This window comes from Ochlerotatus camptorhynchus, unplaced genomic scaffold (genome assembly GCF_037179485.1).
Source record: "Ochlerotatus camptorhynchus isolate MF236.1 unplaced genomic scaffold, CSIRO-AGI_Acam_v1.1 ptg000247l, whole genome shotgun sequence".
Taxonomy (NCBI): domain Eukaryota; kingdom Metazoa; phylum Arthropoda; class Insecta; order Diptera; family Culicidae; genus Ochlerotatus; species Ochlerotatus camptorhynchus.
The window spans coordinates 34,797-55,349 of record NW_027040737.1 but is presented as its reverse complement, the minus strand read 5'-3'; the positions used below and the strand labels follow the sequence as shown (position 1 = coordinate 55,349).

Here is a 20,553-nt window from a genome sequence, read left to right as displayed (position 1 = left end):
CGCCGATTCGCGCCGCCCGTCCTGCCCAGCATAAATCGATAAATCCGTATTGCCATGGCGCGGTCGGTCGGTTGTTCAAGGTTAGCTCTAGTCTAGATGGTATGGTAACTCGCTCTACTTCGCAGTTCTACGCCAGGTTTTGAAGAAGTAAGGATGAATCCGAAAGAACGCGCACTGCTCCCGTTCGCGCGGTTCCCGTTTATGCCATTATTGGCGTAAAAGTGAAAGTGACCTACTTTCGGCGACGAATTTCGGTCATCTTTGAACAGAAAGAATATATTTTTTTTTGGGTCTGGATTAAACAACGACACGAGGCCGGAATAGACGGAAACGAAAAGATGAACACCTCAAAATGGCTACCGAAGCAGCACCATGAAGTGGTCAAACTTTTCGATCAAGCCCGGGCCCAGGAGCGGGAATTCCGGGTGCTTGGAAAGAAGATGGCCACGGATATCAATCTGGATCTGCCGGATTACTATGTAAGTATGCGGGGAGGACTGATCTTTGGAAAAGAAGGAATGGTTTTTTTATCGAGAGTGCACTTGCAGTAGGTGGGAAATTATTGATTTTTTTTTCGCTTGCATAAACATAACCTTCAAGTGGCAATATGCTTTGGCGCAGGTAGTTGACGAGGCCGTCCGTATTGTGTTTTTTGTTTTACATAACTTTAAACATCAGTTAATTAAGTAGTGCAAATTTGAATGCAACACTACTTATATTCAGAAACATTAAAAATACATACGTTCAAAAAGGGTCAACACCAAATTGGGTCCAACTAATTTTAAAAATAGTATAGATGCTCCAAACGCCTACTGTCTTACCTGACTTATAATGAATATCCGGAGTGATTTGAGATTTTGACGTAATTGCTTTTGTAAACAAACACTTCAATCACCGATTTCTCGCGAATAAAAACTCAGCCTAGAAAGCTAACGACACAATCATGTAGAGGAATGATTCCTCTGTCATTTGGAATAGTTCGTTCGCGAGATTGAGATTTTATTCGCAAGCATTCACGTCCAAATCTCGAAGTCCTACGTTGCATTCAGGACAACGTATATTCGTTATAAGTCAGGTAACACAGTAGGGTTTTTTTAAATAGAACATTACATTATCTATAGAATATTAATGCATTCGGAAAAGTTCCCCCTAGCTTCGAAATTCACTCTCTACGTGATGCTCATTGAGAAATATTTGATGAATATTAATATCGAAATATCATACTGAGCATTCATAAGGGCCAATGTCACAAACGTAAACAATGGTCAGTGAGGATTTTAGGAACAAAAAGGATTAATTTGGCTGATCCATTGGTGAGTAGAGCCCAGTGCTGGAAATGGTCACCCCGTCACTGCATAAGTTTGAGCTACTATGACGACCATTGCAATATCGTCATCAAACGACGTGCGTCAAAACAAAAACTCGACAGTGAGCATGCATAAGGGCGTAAACACGATGATCGATTCTCTTCGTCGATTTTCTCTTTAGTAAATAACTCGCTAGAATTAACGTTTCTCGTTAAATGATAGCCAATACAACCTGTTACAACTCTGCATTGAACAAATTCTAGAAAATTGTTTCGCTTCGCTGCAGCAATGCAAAGAGAAAATCGACGAAGAGAATCGATCATCGCGTTTACGCCATTATGCATTCTCACTGTCGAACTGTACACTCAAAATAATTTTCACTTCAATGCTACGTGAAACCATACGTAGATTTTTTCCATCGTACTTTTCACGTAAGAACTATATGATTCTTATGTAGGGGCATTTCATGAAGCTTAAATGTCACAGGATTGTCACGTAGATACTGTCGATAGATTTCATTGTGGTTTCTTATACCATTATTTTAACTGCAGTTTGCTTTTTTTTAACTCTTTATTTGTTTCAAATTCAAAATAAATTACTTTTCATTTTAACCTAGGTGCTCCAGTTACTACAGTAACTTACCAGCCTTAATTGTTATGATATGTAGCTAAGTGTTTTTACATTGTTCCTGTCTTGGTAATTCAGTATTTTAAACAGGTTTTTTAAACCTGAATGTCAGTATAACAATTGATATCTTAAAACTAAAAACTAAAACTAAATCTACTTAAATAAGATTGGATTGATTGATTGAGGATTGCAACGATTTTTGCCTGAAATTATTAATTATTTTGTTGGACATTTGTTTTAAAGTCTCAACATTCGAAATTCTATGTACCTCAGTAGTACTGTACCAGAGAGGCAACTTCAAAATCATTTTCAGAACTTTGTTCTGAATCCTTTGAAGTGCTTTTTTCCTGGTAGTGCAACAACTAGACCATATTGGCACAGCGTAAAGCATCGCCGGTCTAAAAACTTGTTTAAATATTAGAAGTTTATTCGTCAGGCAAAGTTTGGATTTCCTGTTTATAAGAGGATACAAACATGTTATATATTTGTTACATTTGGCTTGAATGCCCTCAATGTGATCTTTAAAATTTAATTTTTGGTCAAGTATTAATCCAAGATATTTCACTTGGTTTGACCAGGAAATTGGAACTCCGTTCATAGTGACTATGTGACTACTACTAGGTTTCAAAAAGGAAGCTCTAGGCTTATGTGGAAATATTATAAGTTGAGTTTTGGAAGCGTTGGGAGAAATCTTCCATTTTTGTAAATAAGAAGAAAAAATATCTAAACTTTTCTGCAGTCTACTGCAAATAACACGAAGACTTCTTCCTTTAGCAGAAATGCCTGTGTCATCAGCGAACAAAGATTTGTGGCAACCCTGAGGCAAATCAGGGAGGTCCGAAGTGAAAATGTTATACAATATAGGTCCAAGAATGCTACCCTGAGGAACTCCTGCTCTAACAGGTAGTCGATTAGATTTGGAATTTTGATAATTCGACAGTGAGCATTCATAAGGGCGTATACGCGATGATCGATTCTCTTCATCGATTTTCTCTTTTCTTAATAACTCTCTAGATTTAACGTTTGTCGGTGCGTTTGTTGTTGCTTTTGAAAGCCAATACAACCTATTACAACTGTACATTGAACAAATTCTACAAAATTGTTTCGCTTAGCTGTAGCAATGCAAAGAGAAAAACGATGAAGAGAATCGATCATCGCGTATACGCCTTTATGCATGCTCACTGTCGAATTTACCTACAGAGTTCTGTCAGTTAAATAATTTTGGACTTATTTCATAATATAAAGTGGAAAATTAAACTTTTTCAATTTAGCAATCAAACCTTCATGCCAAACACTGTCGAATGCTTTTTCTATGTCTAGAAGAGCAACTCCAGTTGAGTGGCCTTCAGATTTGTTTGAACGAATTAAATTTGTACCTCTTAAGAGTTGATGAGTAGTTGAATGCCCATGGCGAAATCCAAACTGCTCATCTGCAAAAATTGAGTTCGTATTGACGTGAAGCATCATTCTATTTAAAATTATCTTTTCAAAAAGTTTACTTAGCAAACTTATTGGACGGTAGCTAGAAGCTTCAGCTGGATTTTTATCCGGCTTTAAAATTGGAACAACTTTTGCATTTTTTCATTTATCAGGAAAGTATGCCAAATGGTAACTTCGGTTAAATAATTTTACCAAGAAAGACAAGGTACTCTCTGGGAGTTTTTTGATGAGGATATAGAAAATTCCATCATCACCTGGAGCTTTCATATTTTGAAACTTTTTAGTTATAGACCTTACTTCGTCCAAATCAGTCCCCCCGGAATCATCAAAAATATTTTCCCGAGAGAAAATATTCAGAAAATCCCGAGCAACCTGATTCTCAATAGGACTAGTAAGACCCAAACTGAAATTATGAGAACTCTCGAATTGCTTAGCAAGTTTCTGAGCTTTTTCCAAATTTGTGATCAAAATTTTACCACCTTCTTTAAGCGCTGGAATAGGCTTTTGAGGTTTTTTTCAAATTTTTTGTGAGTTTCCAAAAGGGTTTGGGACTCGGGTCTAATTTAGAAACATTATTTTCGAAAGTTTTGTTCCTCAGGGCAGAGAATCGCTTTTTAATTTGTTTTTGCAAATCCCGCCAGATAACTTTCATGGCAGGATCGCGTGTTCTTTGATATTGTCTCCTACGGACATTTTTAAGACGGATCAAGAGCTGAAGATCGTCGTCTATTATAATTGAATCGAATTTAACCTCGCATTTTGGTACTGAGGCAGCTCTTGCTTCAACTATAGAAGTAGTCAGAGATTCAAGAGCATAATTAATTTCATCTTTGGTTTGCAAAGGAATGTTTGGATCGAAGTTATATTCCATAAATGTTCGATACTGCTCCCAATCAGCTCTATGGTAATTGAAAGTAGAGCTGTTGGGATTACAAATTATTTCTTGGGATATTTCAAAAGTTACTGGAAGGTGATCAGAACCGAAGTCAGCATGGGTAACCAATTGGCTACAAAGTTGACATGAATCAGTTAAGACCAAATCAATAGTTGAGGGATTTCTTGCAGAAGAAAAGCATGTTGGGCTGTTTGGATATTGAATAGTGTAATAACCTGCAGAACAATCATCAAACAGAATATTACCATTGGAATTGCTTTGAGCATTATTCCATGAGCGGTGTTTTGCATTAAAATCACCAATAATGAAGAATTTAGACCTATGACGGGTAAGTTTCTGAAGGTCACCCTTGAGAAAATTCTTTTGCTGGCCTACGCATTGGAATGGAAAAAAGGCAGCTATAAACGTAAGTTGTCCAAATTTTGTTTCAACTAAAACTCCCAAAGTTTCATAAACTTTGGTTTCAAATGAAGAAAGAATTCTATGTTTGATTCGTCTATGAACAATGATGACAACGCCACCACAGGGTCCATCAAGACGATCATTTCTATAAATTAAATAATTTGAGTCTTTCTTAACCTTATGGTCAGGTTTAAGAAACGTTTCAGTTATAACGGCAATATGCACGTTATGAACTCTCAAAAAGTTAAATAGTTCGTCTTCATTATCTTTAAGAGATCGAGCATTCCAATTTAAAATATTTAATGCTTTAAAATCCATTACTGAATTTTAAAGTCATGACAATATTATTTGCAAATTTTACCACAGTTTGAATAGCATCAAACATGGAGTTAGATTTAAGCATATCAGAAATCATGTCAATTAATGATTTTTGTAAAAATTCCATTTTAGGGGCAGTAATGCTTCCTAAGTCAAAATTGTCAAAATTTCCGTTAGAACGTTGGTTAGTATTTTGATTTCTACCCGTTGCAATAGCAACATAGGTAGCTCCATTAACTCGTTGAACATTGTTAGCAGCGAGGGGAGTAGGTACAGATAAAAAATTGAAGCAGGGGTGATATTTGTACCTACGGGTACGAATGTAGAATTTGTTCCTCGCTGACCGTTGTTAACAGCAGAGGAATTTGTACCTGGTCGGAAACGTGGAGCGTTTCCTACCTGACGGTTAGAACGAGATTGTAGGATCGCTTTGTGAGTCTTACGTTCCCAAAAATTGGATTTGTGGTTTTCACCACAATTTGAACATTTAAATTTCTTAGGATCTTCCTTCACAGGACAGTCGTTCTTTGCGTGAGAGGAATCAGCACAATTCATGCATTTAGCTGGCATGTAGCAATGTTTAGTTCCGTGACCCCATCTCTGGCACTTACGGCACTGAGTGAGGTTTTGAAAATTTCCTCCAGTCTTCCTGAAGTGTTCCCACTTCACTCAGACATGGAGCATAAGGCTAGCTTTTTCTAAGGCCTTAAGGTTGTTTAGTTCACTAGACTTGAAGTGAACTAAATAAAAATCATTAGAAATCCCGTTGCGCGAATCACCAGGACGGGATTTCATTTTCATTTTGATTACTTGGAGTGGCACAACTCCAAGTAATTTTGCCAGTTCATCTTTGATCTGATCCAGGGATTCACCACTGGGCAGTCCTTTCATGACAACCTTGAACACACGTTCAGTTTTGGTGTCGTAAGTAAAAAATTTGTGCTTCTTCTCAGTAAGATACTTGAGAAGACATTTAAATCCGTCCAAGGTTTCAGCCAATACACGGCATTCACCCCGACGTCCAATTTGTAGTGAAAACTTAACTTTCACGAAATTCAAAAGTTCCATGCGAAGAGCATGGAAATCGGTAGTGGTTATCACAATAGGGGGAATCTTTTCCTTCTTGGCATTAAGCCGGGAAAGTTTACTAGAATTTTTCTTGGATGATGGATCATTCTCATCATCCGTGAGCAAATCAAATTGATTACTCAAATTAATTTCATCAGAAGGGGGGTCAAGAGTTTGCCCCTTTCTTTTGCGTTTAGGCGCCATGGCGCCAGTAAATTTTTATCCAAATCGACTTCCAAGCAGATTACTATAAGAATCTGAAGGATCGAAGAGGAATTTTCCAAATCGATATCCAAGAAGGATTACCTCGGGTAGGGTCCAAACAAGGATCGAAGAGGAATAAGAGTTGAACAAGGTATAAAATTTTTACAGGTTGAGCACTGAAAAGTGCTGTTTAAATTTGTTGTAGCTTTAGGTAGTAGTAACACTTCCTTCAGCAAAAAGCAAATAAATCCGCACGGCAAGAGAGCACGATGCGGACTACGATTACTTTTATTTACAATAAGGGCCCATGCATTAATTATGTCACGCTAAACCGAGCAAAAAATTACCCCCCCCCCCTATCGTGACGTTTTTCCTATACCTAATGCATTGCTTGTCACAAAATCTTAGACCCCCCATCAACCCTAATCGTATTGTCAATACATTGTATATTGACTTCAATTGGATTTTGACAAGATTTTTGTATTCACATCATCAATAATATTGTCAATGTTCGTTCTGTGTTATAAGTACACAGCTAAAAACATTTACGTTACTATGATGCACATAAAGGGTGATACGGTCAAAATTTGGTCAATATCAACTTGACGTATTTCTTTCAATTTTGCATCTAAAAAAACCTGAACACCCCTCATTTTGAAGGTGTGTGTGTGTAGAATGTTGCTCCTATTTTGATTTTGGAATTCACTCTTCAGTTGTCAAAATGCCGTCCAAGCAAGAAGAGCAGCGTGTCAAAATTTTGCTCGCGCATCGCGAAAATCCAAGCTACTCGCACGCAAAGTTGGCAAAATCGCTAAAAGTTGCCAAATCAACCGTTACAAATGTAATTAAAGTGTTTATGGAACGTTTTTCGACAGCCAGGAAGTCTGGATCGGGGGGAAATCGAAAACCGGAAGCCGCTGAGACGACAAAGAGAGTTGCCGGTAGTTTCAAGCGAAACCCTAACCTCTCTCTCCGAGATGCCGCAAATAAGCTGGGTGTATCGTCTACAACCGTGCATCGAGCCAAAAAAACGAGCCGGACTATCGACTTACAAGAAAGTAGTGACTCCAAATCGCGATGATAAACAAAATACGACGGCCAAAGCGCGATCCCGGAGGCTGTACACGACGATGCTGACGAAGTTTGACTGCGTGGTAAGCAGCTTCCGGAACAGGAGTTTTCTACGGCAAAAGGAAGGGGAAAGGTAGCAGATGTTTTCAAGCACATGAAACTGTCAAAGTTCGCAAAGAAATATCTGGTTTGGCAAGCCATCTGTACCTGTGGCTTGAAAAGCAGCATTTTCATAGCTTCCGGGACTGTCAACCAAGAAATTTACGTGAAAGAGTGTTTGAATAAACGTCTGCTGCCTTTCCTGAAGAAACACGGTTGTTCCGTACTGTTTTGGCCGGATTTGGCATCTTGCCATTACGGTAAAAAGGCCATGGAGTGGTACGCCGCCAACAACGTGCAGGTGGTTCCCAAGGACAAGAACCCTCCCAACACGCCAGAGCTCCACCCAATTGAGAAATACTGGGCTATTGTCAAGCGGAACCTAAAGAAGACCAAAAAAACTGCTAAGGGCGAGCAGCAGTTCAAGGCAAACTGGCTTTCTGCGGCGAAGAAGGTGGACAAGGTGGCTGTACAAAATCTGATGGCAGGGGTCAAGCGTAAGGCCCGGCAATTCGGATTTGGAAAAGTGGAAGCCTAACTGAATATTTTTCCTGAATTTTATACTAATTGAACTTGAAAAAGAAATTTAATTTGATTTTTTAAATAAACGATTTCACCGATTTACACGCGTTTTCCCTTGACCAAATTTTGACCGTATCACCCTTTAAATGGAGCGTCATATGTCCTACAAGTTTACATTATAGATCGTGTAAATTTATGAGACATGTCATGCAATATTCTATATATTGTATCAAGTATTGTATGTAACTGTCCACCTTTGTTTGCAACATTTTTCGCAAGCTGCTAGTTTACGTGAAAAGGAAATTTACATGCATGAATGTTTCCATGTATGGATGTTTACATCACCAGTAAAATTCAGAACTTTTTTCTGTGTAGCTACCTCGCTCCTGTGCTCATTGCTCCTTGCTGTCACATTTTGTCTACATGGTTAGAAAAAAGTACCCAAAATTAAGTTATTTTCACTCATCTCGGCACTATAGTGCAGGAACCCAAAAGTAGGTAAAGCGGGTCAAAGTAATTTTCATTTACTTGTGTGCAGTTCGTATGGAATTTTCCACTGGCTTTTTAACCAAAAGTAAGTTAGTTGTACCCAATAGTAGGTAAATATGATTATACTCAACGTTGGGTTCCCACACTTTACTACCCCTGTTGGGTGGTTTTGCTCCTCCGTTTTTGACAACATTAGAAGGAGAAAAGGAGACAAACTAGTCAAATGTAGGTAAAAGTGAACTGGCCGTTGGGTACTTTTTTCTTACCGTGTAGACGGCGAAACAGAATAATTCATTTTGACGTGGGACGTGCTGTGCTGATTTTCTGTGGGACGTGCTGTCAAATCAGCCTACGTTTGGAATGATCATTCTTGTATGAAATTGGTTCCAAACGTAAACAAACCCTGTACACAGATAAAAAGTTGTTGAATATTACATCCAAACTGCTGCAACCAGGTCAATCCATCGGTTGTGTAATATAACGTTGTACGATGTACATCGATTTTGCGAACAAAATTACATCCATTGATGTAATATTGTATCTGCTTTTAGCTATTACATCATTATTTCATACATCAGCTGAATTACATTGATCGATATTACATTTTTTTTTGCTGTGTAGGTTTCTTATGGCTTGTTAACGTTTGGAACCAGTTATGCGAGGTAGGCGACGATTGTTCGTATTTGACAGCCACCTCCCCCCCCCCCCTTGAAAAAAAGCACTTTGCGCACACAAACTTGTTGACCAATAAGTAAACAACAACACACATTGATAAACAGCTGATAATCTTCATCGGGGTACAAATGGCGGTGAGTTGAAAGTGTGCTTACACTTTCCTATATCTACATAGAGCTGGAATTAGGGCCTAATAGCTTTTGTAAACAATGGCTTCTCGTGATGATTTCTCGGAATCCATGGCTCTCCCAGGCAAATCGACATCACCATCGAGTAGAGTAAGACTTCTCCTACCCGATGGATATGATGGTTTGTGTAGGCGTGCCTTGAATTCCGAGAAATCAACGAGAGAAGTCATTGTTTACAAAGGCTGTTACGCCCTTATTCCAGCTCTATATATGAAAATTTTCAAGAGTTTTTTACATTATTGAACTTTTCAAGATTTTAGAAATTGAAAAAATGTAAAATTTTAAATAGGGGAAATTGTGGCCCATGGATCTAAGATTGGGTCCATCGACAAAAATCTGCTATTTATCAATTTTATCTAGATGAACGCGTCATTAGAACGGTGCTAATGGATATTTTAGGTCGCTATTTAAAATTTAGTCGATTGCTGAATTTATGTTTGGGCCCAAATTAGGGGCATTAAGGCCGACAGTACATCCATTTCCCCTACGCCGTAATTTTCAAGAATTGTGAATTGAAAATCAACATCTTTAATCTTGGATTTTGACAACATTTTAGGATTTTAAAACTTTGAAGTATTGTCTAGAGAATTCAAATGAGAATTTCAAGTGATTTCCAAGAGATTCTCTGAAGGGAATTTTGAGAATAATTTCATAAGAATTCTTAGGAAAGTTCTCTTGCAATGCTGAAGTAAATTCTAAGGAAATTCTGGGATAATACTTTCTTTCATTTGAATTTTGCAGCGTTTGGTGGGGCAGTGGGAGCACAAGTCAATCCAAAGCCGAGGATAAAGGAAGGGTAATGGCTGAATAGTCTATGCGGACCACTTGAACGCCATGAGAAAACGAAGGGATTGTAGAGGTCGGTTATAGGGGGGTTTTGAGGAAATGACACATAGTACTAGATTTGTGATGCAAAATGTAAAGAAACCGAAAATCCATCTCCCACTGATTCATCCTTTCACATATATACCAAATTGATATTTTAAAGCAACCATCAAAATAAACAGACAATATATGAAAAGGCTAGGTGCCAGTTGCTTTAAAGGCTAGTTGCCTCCTTAAGCGGACCCCCCGCATCCTAACTCTTTTGTTAATCTCTGAGTAATGCGGACTCACTCAAGGTGCTTGTCACTTGGGAGCCAGTGTGAACTGTCAAGCGAGAGCCAAACATTCAGAAGCAGCAAATGCAGTTACTGTTTTTATCTACCGTCAAGTATTGTAATCTCATGAAAATGATCTATACTTTTTCATAACACATTCTTAATGTTAAGCTCAAAGATAAAAACCAGAAGGCTCAGTGATGAAAGTATAAAAACCGCGAAAAATTTATGTATACAAACTTTGATAGAGTCATGGGGGCTCGAGCACTCCTGGCTCAGAGCATTTGGTGGGAATCAACTGAGAAAGAGCAAACCAGTTTTAAACTTGAGAAAATTTTCAAGCAGTTTTCCATTGACTTGCAAAATAAAATGGGTCGACTCCGCAGTACCCAGGTTAATCTACTTAATGTTATTAGGCTGTCTAAATTTTCTTATTTAAGTTCGTTTGATGATTATGATGATTATCTCATTAGTCTAATTTAATAAATAATTGAAATCTCTAATTTACCAAATCAATTATAACTCATGCTTTATTAAGTACCTAAACTGCTATGTAATCTAAAATTTAACGTATTTCAAGTAATTTTGACTTTGATCTATATTTATTATATCTTAGATCGACCCAGGTGACACCTTCAAGTGGCAAAAATGCTTCACTTTGAAATTAGTTTCCTAGCTGATTTTTAAATTATACAGGGTATATGCTCCAACTACAGTCACACGTTTTCACTATGTCCTCCCACAAAATTACGTATGAATATGTCACAATAGAAGCACGCCACAGTGGAAATCCCGAGCCATAGTTCAAACACTTATCCCAAATCAAAATGAAGCACATATAAGATTAGTTACAATACCATGTACAAAAATGCTATTTAACATTGTTCCCTGAGTAATGCTTCAATGAAAACAACAATGAAAGCTTGTCACGCAAGTAGAAGGAGCACTGTTGGGCACTTTCTGAAATATTTCAACAGTATAATTCCCTTGCAAACCCCAATAAATCTATCTGCGTAAAAATTAATAAAATAAGAGTGATTTGCGGCAAAACCCGCCAGTATCACACCCAACGTCAGTGCCTATACGTTAGCGTACTACAACGCGGCTTTCAAACAAAGGAGTAACAAGTGTGATACTATCACTTCAGGCTAGAACTTTGGTTCGCTCATGCAATTGTTCATCAGAGAGGGGAAGCTCAGTAATCCTCATCGCAATGCTCATGACGCTATTCTGTCACGGCATGAGCCAACGATGCCAGACCTAAAACAGTCGTCTCCAACGCTCTACTATGAAGCATAAGATTAGGCCCGCCCACCAACGTCCAGGTTAAAAACTAGCCAAGGGGAGGGTAAATTCTGGGATAATACTTTCTAAATACAAAAGGGCAAACCATGAGATTTCAGAAGAATATCTCAAATTAATTTCAAAGATTATGGACATAAATTGAAGCAATAACCTCACTTTTTGCTCCCTATCATTTTGCCACTGAGTAAAAGAGAAGACAACGAATGGGAACCAAAACATACTACCTCAAACTGTCAAAATTTACGGGTGATAGAAGAGTGCGGCAAATCTTCGAGTGGACTACAGAAGCTTCGGTCTAGCTTGTCCCCCCCCTCCCTAAAGTCCCCTGAACTCATTCTGAAACCTCCCTACGTGTACCATCGAATATTACTGAACTTGCGCACAAATTTCTTCTTTGTTATCCAGGTTTTTATAACCCTCAAAATTATCACATGTTCGATTCGAACACGGTTCCACATCGGCCACAGAATGGAAGTTCAAGCGCAAGCATGACCTAGACATTCAACAATCAGTACAGTACCTGCCAAAGCACACAAACTTTTGCCAAACAAATTCTCCGCTCCGATGTGTCCTTGGTATCGAACCTTGGGTACGTGCCACCATACAACAACTCTCAAACACCTAACACGAAGTCAAAATAAAAAACCCATCAGACAAGGTTCATTGAATGGCAATCCGGCCCTATATCCAATCACCGCATTTCCCTTTCGTGTTGCCGAATAATTACCCAAACATGATCGTTGTTTACGACAGGGTTCAAGTGCGCCGAATCCGTAGCGTAGTGTAGCGTATGACTTCGGTTCCATTCACAAAAGCACGTGCTATCATCAATAATCTGTTTTGATTGTAGGAATTCGAACGGTTGCTACAGCAAAGCCGCCAGGGGTTCGAGCTATCCGCCCACATCCAGATGCGGCTGATACGGATGTCCGCTTCGTCGGCTGACAAGAACGTGGAGCGAAGTTTCTTCAAAATCTTGCTCAACCGAAAGGCACATCTGATTAGGCAGAACCTTCGCAAACGGCACTTTCAGCTGATCTTCATCATCAACAAGATGTTGAAGCTGATGCTCGGACTGACGTACAGCTCGGAGGTGGTCATCGACGGGGCCATGTTGCTATCGACGCTGCACAACGAGAGCGTCGCGTTGGCGCTTAAGACGACGCGAGCGAAGACGCAAGCCGGAGCGCAGATATGCAGCAATTCGTTCCCGGCGCTGATGTCGACGCCGAAGAAGATCGATATTGGGACAGTTTTGCAGGTTCTGAATCGTTGAAACAACGGACAGGCTGGGTATATTTCATGTAATTTATGCGAATTTGCAGATTGTAACAAAGCAACGATCGGAGCAGTGTTGTGCAACGCTGATCAACTGTCTGCTGGTAACGTGCAAGGGAGCCACTACGGCTACCATCGATAATGACGATGAATCGGACACTTCAAGCATGGAAATTTTACGGACATTGACGGCGAACTTCAACGAAGGGAATAAGATTCAAGACCCGTTCCAGGAGGAGTTGAACAATCGACGGAAGAACAGTTTCAATCTGATCGCCAGCGGAGATATGCATCTGGGACATCCGCCACCACCATCAAACTCCGCTACGATAACACCCATTGTGAAGCCGGAGTCCAGGGCGCCAGATGAAACTGAATACAACGTCTAACTGCTGTGGCTTGAGAAGGTAAGTTCTGAACTGACGGTCAATTTTTCGCTTGCAGGATCCTGCCATAAACTTCTTCGATGAAATGGCCGCAGAAGCGGTGGCGTACAACTCCATCAACTATCTAGTTAACGAACCGGAAGGAATCGACCTACTGGAGAATCTAATCGCAGACGAAGAGATCTTCATCGCCAACATCCTGATGAAGGTGATCAAGCTGTGCCCTTCCGCTTTCGACAAGGAACTTAACAAAGCCGAACTAATCAAATGGGTCAATCGAGGAACGCGCGGTCTCTGGACGCAAGTCGGTGGAACACTGGAGCACGTAGTTCTGTGGTGGAGTAATTCACCACTAGCCTGTCGACCGCCCGCTTGTGCCAAATACCTGCGGGACTGGTTGTCGCTGATAACACCAGACGAAGCTCCCGAACCGATACTTTCGATGCTGAAAGGATTAGGGGAAACCCTGACGGTGCACGTGACCAGCACTATCTGGGATCGGCAGTTTCGGCTGGCGATCGTTGCGTCCAGTCTGCCGGTAGATTACCCCTTTGAGGAATCGGAATTCTATAGTCCTGCTGCTATGGTAAGTCGAAGCGCTATCAGTTTCAAGCTATCAAAAAGATAATCTTGTTCAACAGATTGAAGGAACCAACTGCGGAAAAGTATGGAGTGAACTGCTGTATCAGCTAGTCCAGATATCGAACACCTGTGACATCGGAACCATTCCCAATGAACTGCCACTGGTCGAGCAAATCCCCGTCCTGCATCGAATGGATCACTCAATTCATTCGATGAGAAATTGGGCCTCAAACAAGGCACGATCTCTCTGCATCGATTGGAACATGACCATGTTCTTCAAGGTTGTTCACAGTGACATTAATCTCTGCCTAGAACAGTTGCAGTATCTTCGAGTACCGGAACTGGTCTCTCCGAATGCCCTGGAAGTTCAGGTACAGGTTTGCGTTGCTTTGCGGGAGAAACTTGTTTCAGAAATCAAGGATAACATACGGAAGCTGAAACAGTCTTGCGCCGAATGCATCGACGTATTGGCCGTTGTCTGTCGTACGACCAGTCTGGCTTCGTTAACTCTTTGCTTTCCGCACTATCGACACTGGCAATCGGAAGTCTTACAGGAAACTGCCAACGAGTACGTAGCATACTTCTTCAACCAAGTATACCTGCCGGTGATTGAAGCCACCAAAGATCTGGACATCTTGAAGCTAACACTCAAGATCATCTGCGAGGCTTGGCTGGATCACATCTACATGAAGAAAACCAAGTTCAGCAGCAGTGGGGCCTTGAACCTGCTGAAGGACTTTGATGGAGTAGTCGACTGGATACTGGAATGCGGATCGATGGACAAAAATCTGAAGGACGTCCTGTCCAAGCACGAAGCTCTGCGAATGTGTGAAGGTGTCGGCAAGCTATTGCTGAGGAAACCGGACGAGACGATTTCGATTCTTCCCAGCCCGAAGAAGGGACGGAAGGGTGAAGGTGGGTGGGCTGATTGGTCGATGACATTTTTCCGGGTTGAACATCTCTGTACTTTCAGAAACGGAAGGAGACGACAAGGCGCCACTGCCACCGGAGATGTTCGTTCCGAACCAGAAGCGATGGTTGAAGCTGCGAGCAAGGGACAAGAAGACGATGAGCTTGAATTGTGCCTGTCTCTGCGCCGGTATGGACGTCTACTGAGCGTTGTGATTTTTGTTAACAATTTCAAATTTTAACGAGCAGTTGCCCCCTTCTCATCTCGAACAGTAGTCTAGCAGCTTGTTGACATTTCACCAATAAAGCCTTTGATCTATCATAAGGACGGGTTTGGGATGTTGAAGGAAATTCCTAAAAGTTGTCTTTTTGGTTGATGAGTTACAGAAATTCATCATATATAATTGCTTTATAGTAGCCCAGTGCATGTCAATTGAATTCCTAATCCACGAAAATGAATTAGTTGCTACATGATGGTTAAGTTCAAGCCTCTCATCTTTCGGATAAACCGTTGGCATTTGATTGAGTTATTTTCTTAGTCGCTCTTGTACTCCTGAGTCATCCATTAACGCACGCGGGGATTAATGGTCTTCGTTTTTCTTCAAAACTAGCTCTAAAATGAAACTGAATGCTTAAATATAAAAGCAAAAAAAAAGTTATCTTCCATTTAATTCCACTTAATTAATTTTGGTATATATGACAGATGCGTATTTCGACTACAATGTGCAGTCTTCATCAGTGTCATTCCCACTTAAGACTTATCAAAAACTTAACCCCTTTAAGCACTCATCTTGTAGGTAAAAATGTCAAGATCACAGGTATACAAATGAAACTACAACGTGTAGAATCAGAACCTACCTAATAAAAACCAAAGATTTAAGTAAAGTCTTGTGTCCCAGTGCACAAAAATTGAGTTGTTTAGGGGTATTGAGGTAAATACATATTCGTAATCTGCATTTAAAATGGGGCCAAAATCCAAAATTTCATCAATTTTGGTGCACTATTTAAAATAAGTGCGATTACATTAGCAAAAAATCACCATCTTAGCGCCCCTCGATGGGACTTTGTATGGGAGCTAGCTGTCAACTAATAGATTTGAATTAGTGCCAATAATTAAAAATTTAAATCTTGATTTAAAATCGAAATCAATGTCTATGGAATAGTTAAAAATATCGATTCGCTCAGAAAACGAAGCTCTTCAGAAAACTGGTATGTTTTTCGAAATTAAACAACGCAATTTAGTTAAATTCATCACATTTTACCAGCATGTGGTTTAGTGAACTAAAAAAAGATATATACGGGTAAACACATCACATCGAATATATTGGTGAAAACCTTTGTTTTATTATTGCAATTATCCTATTCAAATTATTTACAATAGATGATATTGTGACAATTAGTTTTATTATATTTTGATTGTTATTGGAAATAAAGTGAATTGTAGGTATCTACAAAAGATTTTATTGGATTGTAACAATAGCTTAGCCCAAATAAAAATGCACCATATTCAATAGGACAATAGAATTCTATTGTCCTATTGCATATGGTGCATTTTTATTCGGGCTGTCCATAATAAAATCTTAACATTTCCATACACTCGCCCCTCACACACCAAAATCAACTGTGGCTTTTCTTGTCTCTCTCGACCTCGAACGCCTCGAACTCGAATCTCGCGAGATGACAACAAAGCCGAACGGGTCTGACAGCTCACCCGAACGTGGCCCGGCTCTGTCAAACATTACAACTCGATCTGTCACCGCTACGTGGCTCGCAGTCTGCATAGTAAAACTCAACAAACTCTTTCGCACGGTACAAACATCCCCGAAGGTAGCTCACGCGCTAAGTTCCCATCGAAATCGTGGCCAAACAGGTGAAAATCACAATGAACCCGAAAGCACTGCTCGTCGTCGCTCTGGTTGCCGTGTCGGCTTCCCTCTGCCAGGCCAGTTCCTGCAGCAATCCAGAGGTCAAATCCAGCTTCTTTTCCACCTCGGATGCCACCATCGTTAGCCAGATTGCCTTCGTTACCGAGTTCACCCTGAAGTGTTCGAATGCCGGAGCCGAGAAGTTGCCACTGTTTGCCGAGGTCGGCGGAAAGCTGGCCCCGGTTGTCCGCGTTGGCGATTCCAAGTACCAGGTGAGTTACCTTCATTTTACTTTCACTTATGAAAGAAAGGAAATTCAAATCGTGTCTCGATTTAGGTCAGCTGGAGTGAGGAAATCAAGAAGGCCAGCAGCGGCAAGTACACGATTCGATTGTTCGACGAAGAATCATTCGCGGCCGTACGCAAGGCTCAGCGTGCCGGTGAGGACATCCAGGCTGTAAAGGCTCTGACCAATGTGATTGTCAGCTTCCCCGGTGCCTACAAGGGACCATGGATCAATTCCGAAATCCTCGCCACCGGAGTGGTCGCTTTCGTGGCGTACGTTGCTTTCTCCACCCGCAGCAAGTTGCTGGCGTAAGGAGTGGTTCGAAGGAGATTGAATTCAACAACACCATCATCATCGATCGTTTTATCGTTTTTTTTTTCGTTCGAGTTTTCCTAGTGAGCATTTTTTGATTCTCTTCGTTTTTGTACAAGTAGGGAACTAATTTATAAAGATTATTGTTTTGTACGAACAATTCGGAGAAGCTCGTTCAGTATGCCAACTGGAGACGGAAAAGGTGGGCACATGTTCTAGATGTGACCCAAGAGGAAGCTTCTTACAAGTTAATAGACTGGATTGATTAAGAGCGTGCGAATAAATACTTCTGAAAAAAAATCGTTTTCCGTACTCATTTGTGTCTCGAACCGAGAAGAAACCTTCAGAGTATAGAACTTCTTAATGTTGGCAACTTACAGAAACAAAAAGCAGTTATGCTACACAAAATTCTTGAAGTTCAATATCAACTAAAGACCCGAAAACGGAGTCATATCTAGACCAACAATTGAAATAGGCGGAACAACCAAACGTAAACAATGGCTTTAAACGCAAATTCCTCGAGAACCAAAGCACAAAACATGGGACCTCAGCAACGACATCTCTCGACCTTCTCGCAGAAAACAAGCTTGCTCGCTAACTCCGTCGATCTTGTTTTCCGTGCTGAACACCAATGCTACCGACGCCAGGAAGGCAGCTCCTACACCTGGACCCTACCTATCGATCCATCAACTCATGAACCGCGGACCAACGGCTTTACTTCCCTTCCGAAGGAAGGCGTGATTAGAGATGTTATGCCTCAGAACATCCCGGCGGCGCCGACTGGGATTGAACTCAGGCCTGTTGGGGTGAGAGGTAATCACGCTTACCACTACACCACCGGCGGCGGCGAGTAGTTCGCGGTACTAATAATATTCAAATCAACTGTTAAATACGTGAACGAAGATACACAATGCAGTGTTACGTCTGTTTGTCTGTGATATAACACTGCTACTTAACCCCAAACTCAGACTACGGATTCTAAAAGAGGCCTAACGCATTGAAACGCTATTGTATTCACTTCGGCCTATCGGATGAAGATACAAATTGATGCGGTCATCACGCGTTCTTATTGACTTCGTTCGGTAGCTTTTAAACTGAAGTATCGTACCAAACGCCGCATAATTGACTTGTTAATGCCGAAATCATGGGTTTTTTTTTATGTTTTCTCACCGACAAACCGACATGAATGACCAAAGCAAAAACAATAAAATTTCCGACCAAAGCACACTACTGACATCTGGCTCCGTGTTCGCGGGAAATATTTAGCTAAGCCATGAACCTGCATGCAAAAGTTATGAATTGGTTCGTGTCTGATCTATTATTGACAAATTAATTTTATCTAGATCACAAAATCCTATGGTGTTGACAGTTCGGATCACTGAACATTTAAATCGGCCGTTTACAATTTTCGGGCATAAGTCAGAATTAAGTGTCATGTCGGTTTGTCTGTGGTTTTCTGCTTGATAAGCCCAAAATGGGACTCTGGCGGACAAATCGGGCTGAATCTCGTTGATGGCGTTGATCAGGGACATTTAAATAAGATCTGGGCCAACAGGCAGCATGCTGTTGTTAGAAGCAAAAATATTGTAAACATTGCTTAAGATACTGCGATCAGATAGAAATACGTCACTGCCAACAGCTGTTTCGTGTAAAAAGATAAACATTGCAATGAAATACGAATACCACTAAACATTTGCTCATTTAACTAACACCAATAAGTCCTTTGGCCCAGACCTTATTTAAACGTCATTGGGCTTCCTTAATCAAAAAATACCATACCCGAACGATAATACAAATGATTGAACTATTCCACAAATGGTTTGGATGATACTCTGAACACGTCGTTAAGCAAAATAACCATACAAATTTGATTAGGGTTTGAGGGCATCGGTGGTTTGCGGCTTATTGGCATAGACCTGCGACTTAACATAACCCCACAAGCAAAAGTCTGGCGGGGTTAAATCACACGATCTTCGGTAGCCGGTAGACATCGCCTCCGCGCGACCATGCCCGGAAATCGCTCATGCAGAATATCCTGTTGGAACCGAGGTTGGAACCTGTGGGAACTGGATATTTACTCTGGGTGAGAATCACCCAGCACGCAACGGTAGTCACACGTTTCGCCTGCCCGATGGCTTTCCACGGAAAGAGGACGAATGCAGTACTCGCATGTTGAGGTGATGCGCAGCCGCGAGAGAATGAACGTGTTCATCCACCTGACAGTTTACCGAGGGGTTCAACCATAGATGTTATACAATGACGAATAGTAATCCATTCAGTCATTTATTCACCTCACATTCCACTCCTTCTCCAAACAAAAAATAACAAAAAAAAAGACCACAACTCCGTAATGACCATTGTGTACAAATGCATGTAAATATGAGCACTATTAACTTTCCTTCTCTGTTTCATAGATAAGTAACGTAACACCTTCATGAACGTACTGCGCTTTTTATTTTAAAATTTGGATGGATAGGATGTATATTATTTCTTAGTTTCAATATCAAGTCAGATGGACTATAATAATAATAAATAAATATCTAGGAGAACTCATGAATGTAAAAACAAAACAATTCTATGAATAATTAAAAAAAATAGTGTGTAAAATACATTCAATACCACACAACATATTATTATTTACATTAATTATCGCAAAATATTTGTTAATTATTTTCAATTGTTCTTAAAATATTTTGTTTATTATTTCAATACCGCTGGAAACATTTTGATTATTCATAAATATTTGAACGGTATTTTCATTAACACGCAGTCAAATCGATGAGTGCGTGCCCCTCGTATTACTGCATACTACGCTCTAAACAGCAGCTTGCTTTCCTTCTGTCTTAAAGATTGCGTATTTTAATGATTGTCTTGAATTGCACAGAAATAATTTTTCGTATCAGCCATCTTTACTTTACTTTACCAAAACCAGATACCAATTCCTCGACCGATACCACATCATATTTGAATTATAAAACAGATTGTAAGATGTCCGTCCCGGATCATCATTCCGCGATCCAAAGACCGTCTTTAATACACGCAATCTACTCTTGCTTCTGAGTAAATCCGAAAAAGTAAGATGTCCATACCGGATCCACTTAGCGAAACGTTAAGATGTACGTCCCGGATCATCATTTCCCTGGGATCCCTAAAAGATATTCCTTCCAATCATCCTTTTCCCACGCTCCGGCAATGTAAAACGTTTTGCCAGAAACATCTATACTG

At 40.3% G+C, this 20,553-nt stretch overlaps 2 protein-coding genes across 2 annotated transcripts; both read left to right on the top strand.

The window, feature by feature from the left end:
• The first annotated feature begins 317 nt into the window (after window positions 1-317).
• On the top strand, window positions 318-15,155 carry LOC135704761 (uncharacterized). The gene is made up of 6 exons (XM_065226261.1): window positions 318-479; window positions 12,561-12,971; window positions 13,036-13,371; window positions 13,433-13,960; window positions 14,016-14,871; window positions 14,930-15,155. Exons 1-6 carry the CDS (start codon window positions 339-341, stop codon window positions 15,070-15,072), a joined length of 2,415 nt encoding a protein of 804 aa, XP_065082333.1. The 5' UTR covers window positions 318-338; the 3' UTR covers window positions 15,073-15,155.
• A 1,473-nt stretch (window positions 15,156-16,628) lies between these two features.
• Window positions 16,629-17,630, top strand: Tapdelta (Translocon-associated protein delta). Its single transcript, XM_065226213.1, has 2 exons — window positions 16,629-17,002; window positions 17,068-17,630. The coding sequence occupies exons 1-2, from the start codon at window positions 16,748-16,750 to the stop codon at window positions 17,326-17,328; spliced, it is 516 nt and encodes a 171-aa protein (XP_065082285.1). The 5' UTR covers window positions 16,629-16,747; the 3' UTR covers window positions 17,329-17,630.
• The last annotated feature ends 2,923 nt before the right edge of the window (window positions 17,631-20,553 follow it).

Bases quoted from the DNA above. Each gene is read 5' to 3' on its own strand.
- LOC135704761 (XM_065226261.1), top strand. From the start codon at position 339: ATGAACACCTCAAAATGGCTACCGAAGCAGCACCATGAAGTGGTCAAA. The intron at 13,372-13,432 runs GTCTAACTGCTG...TTTCGCTTGCAG, and splicing joins CAGATGAAACTGAATACAAC to GATCCTGCCATAAACTTCTT. The intron at 13,961-14,015 runs GTAAGTCGAAGC...CTTGTTCAACAG, and splicing joins TCTATAGTCCTGCTGCTATG to ATTGAAGGAACCAACTGCGG.
- Tapdelta (XM_065226213.1), top strand. From the start codon at position 16,748: ATGAACCCGAAAGCACTGCTCGTCGTCGCTCTGGTTGCCGTGTCGGCT. The intron at 17,003-17,067 runs GTGAGTTACCTT...GTCTCGATTTAG, and splicing joins TTGGCGATTCCAAGTACCAG to GTCAGCTGGAGTGAGGAAAT.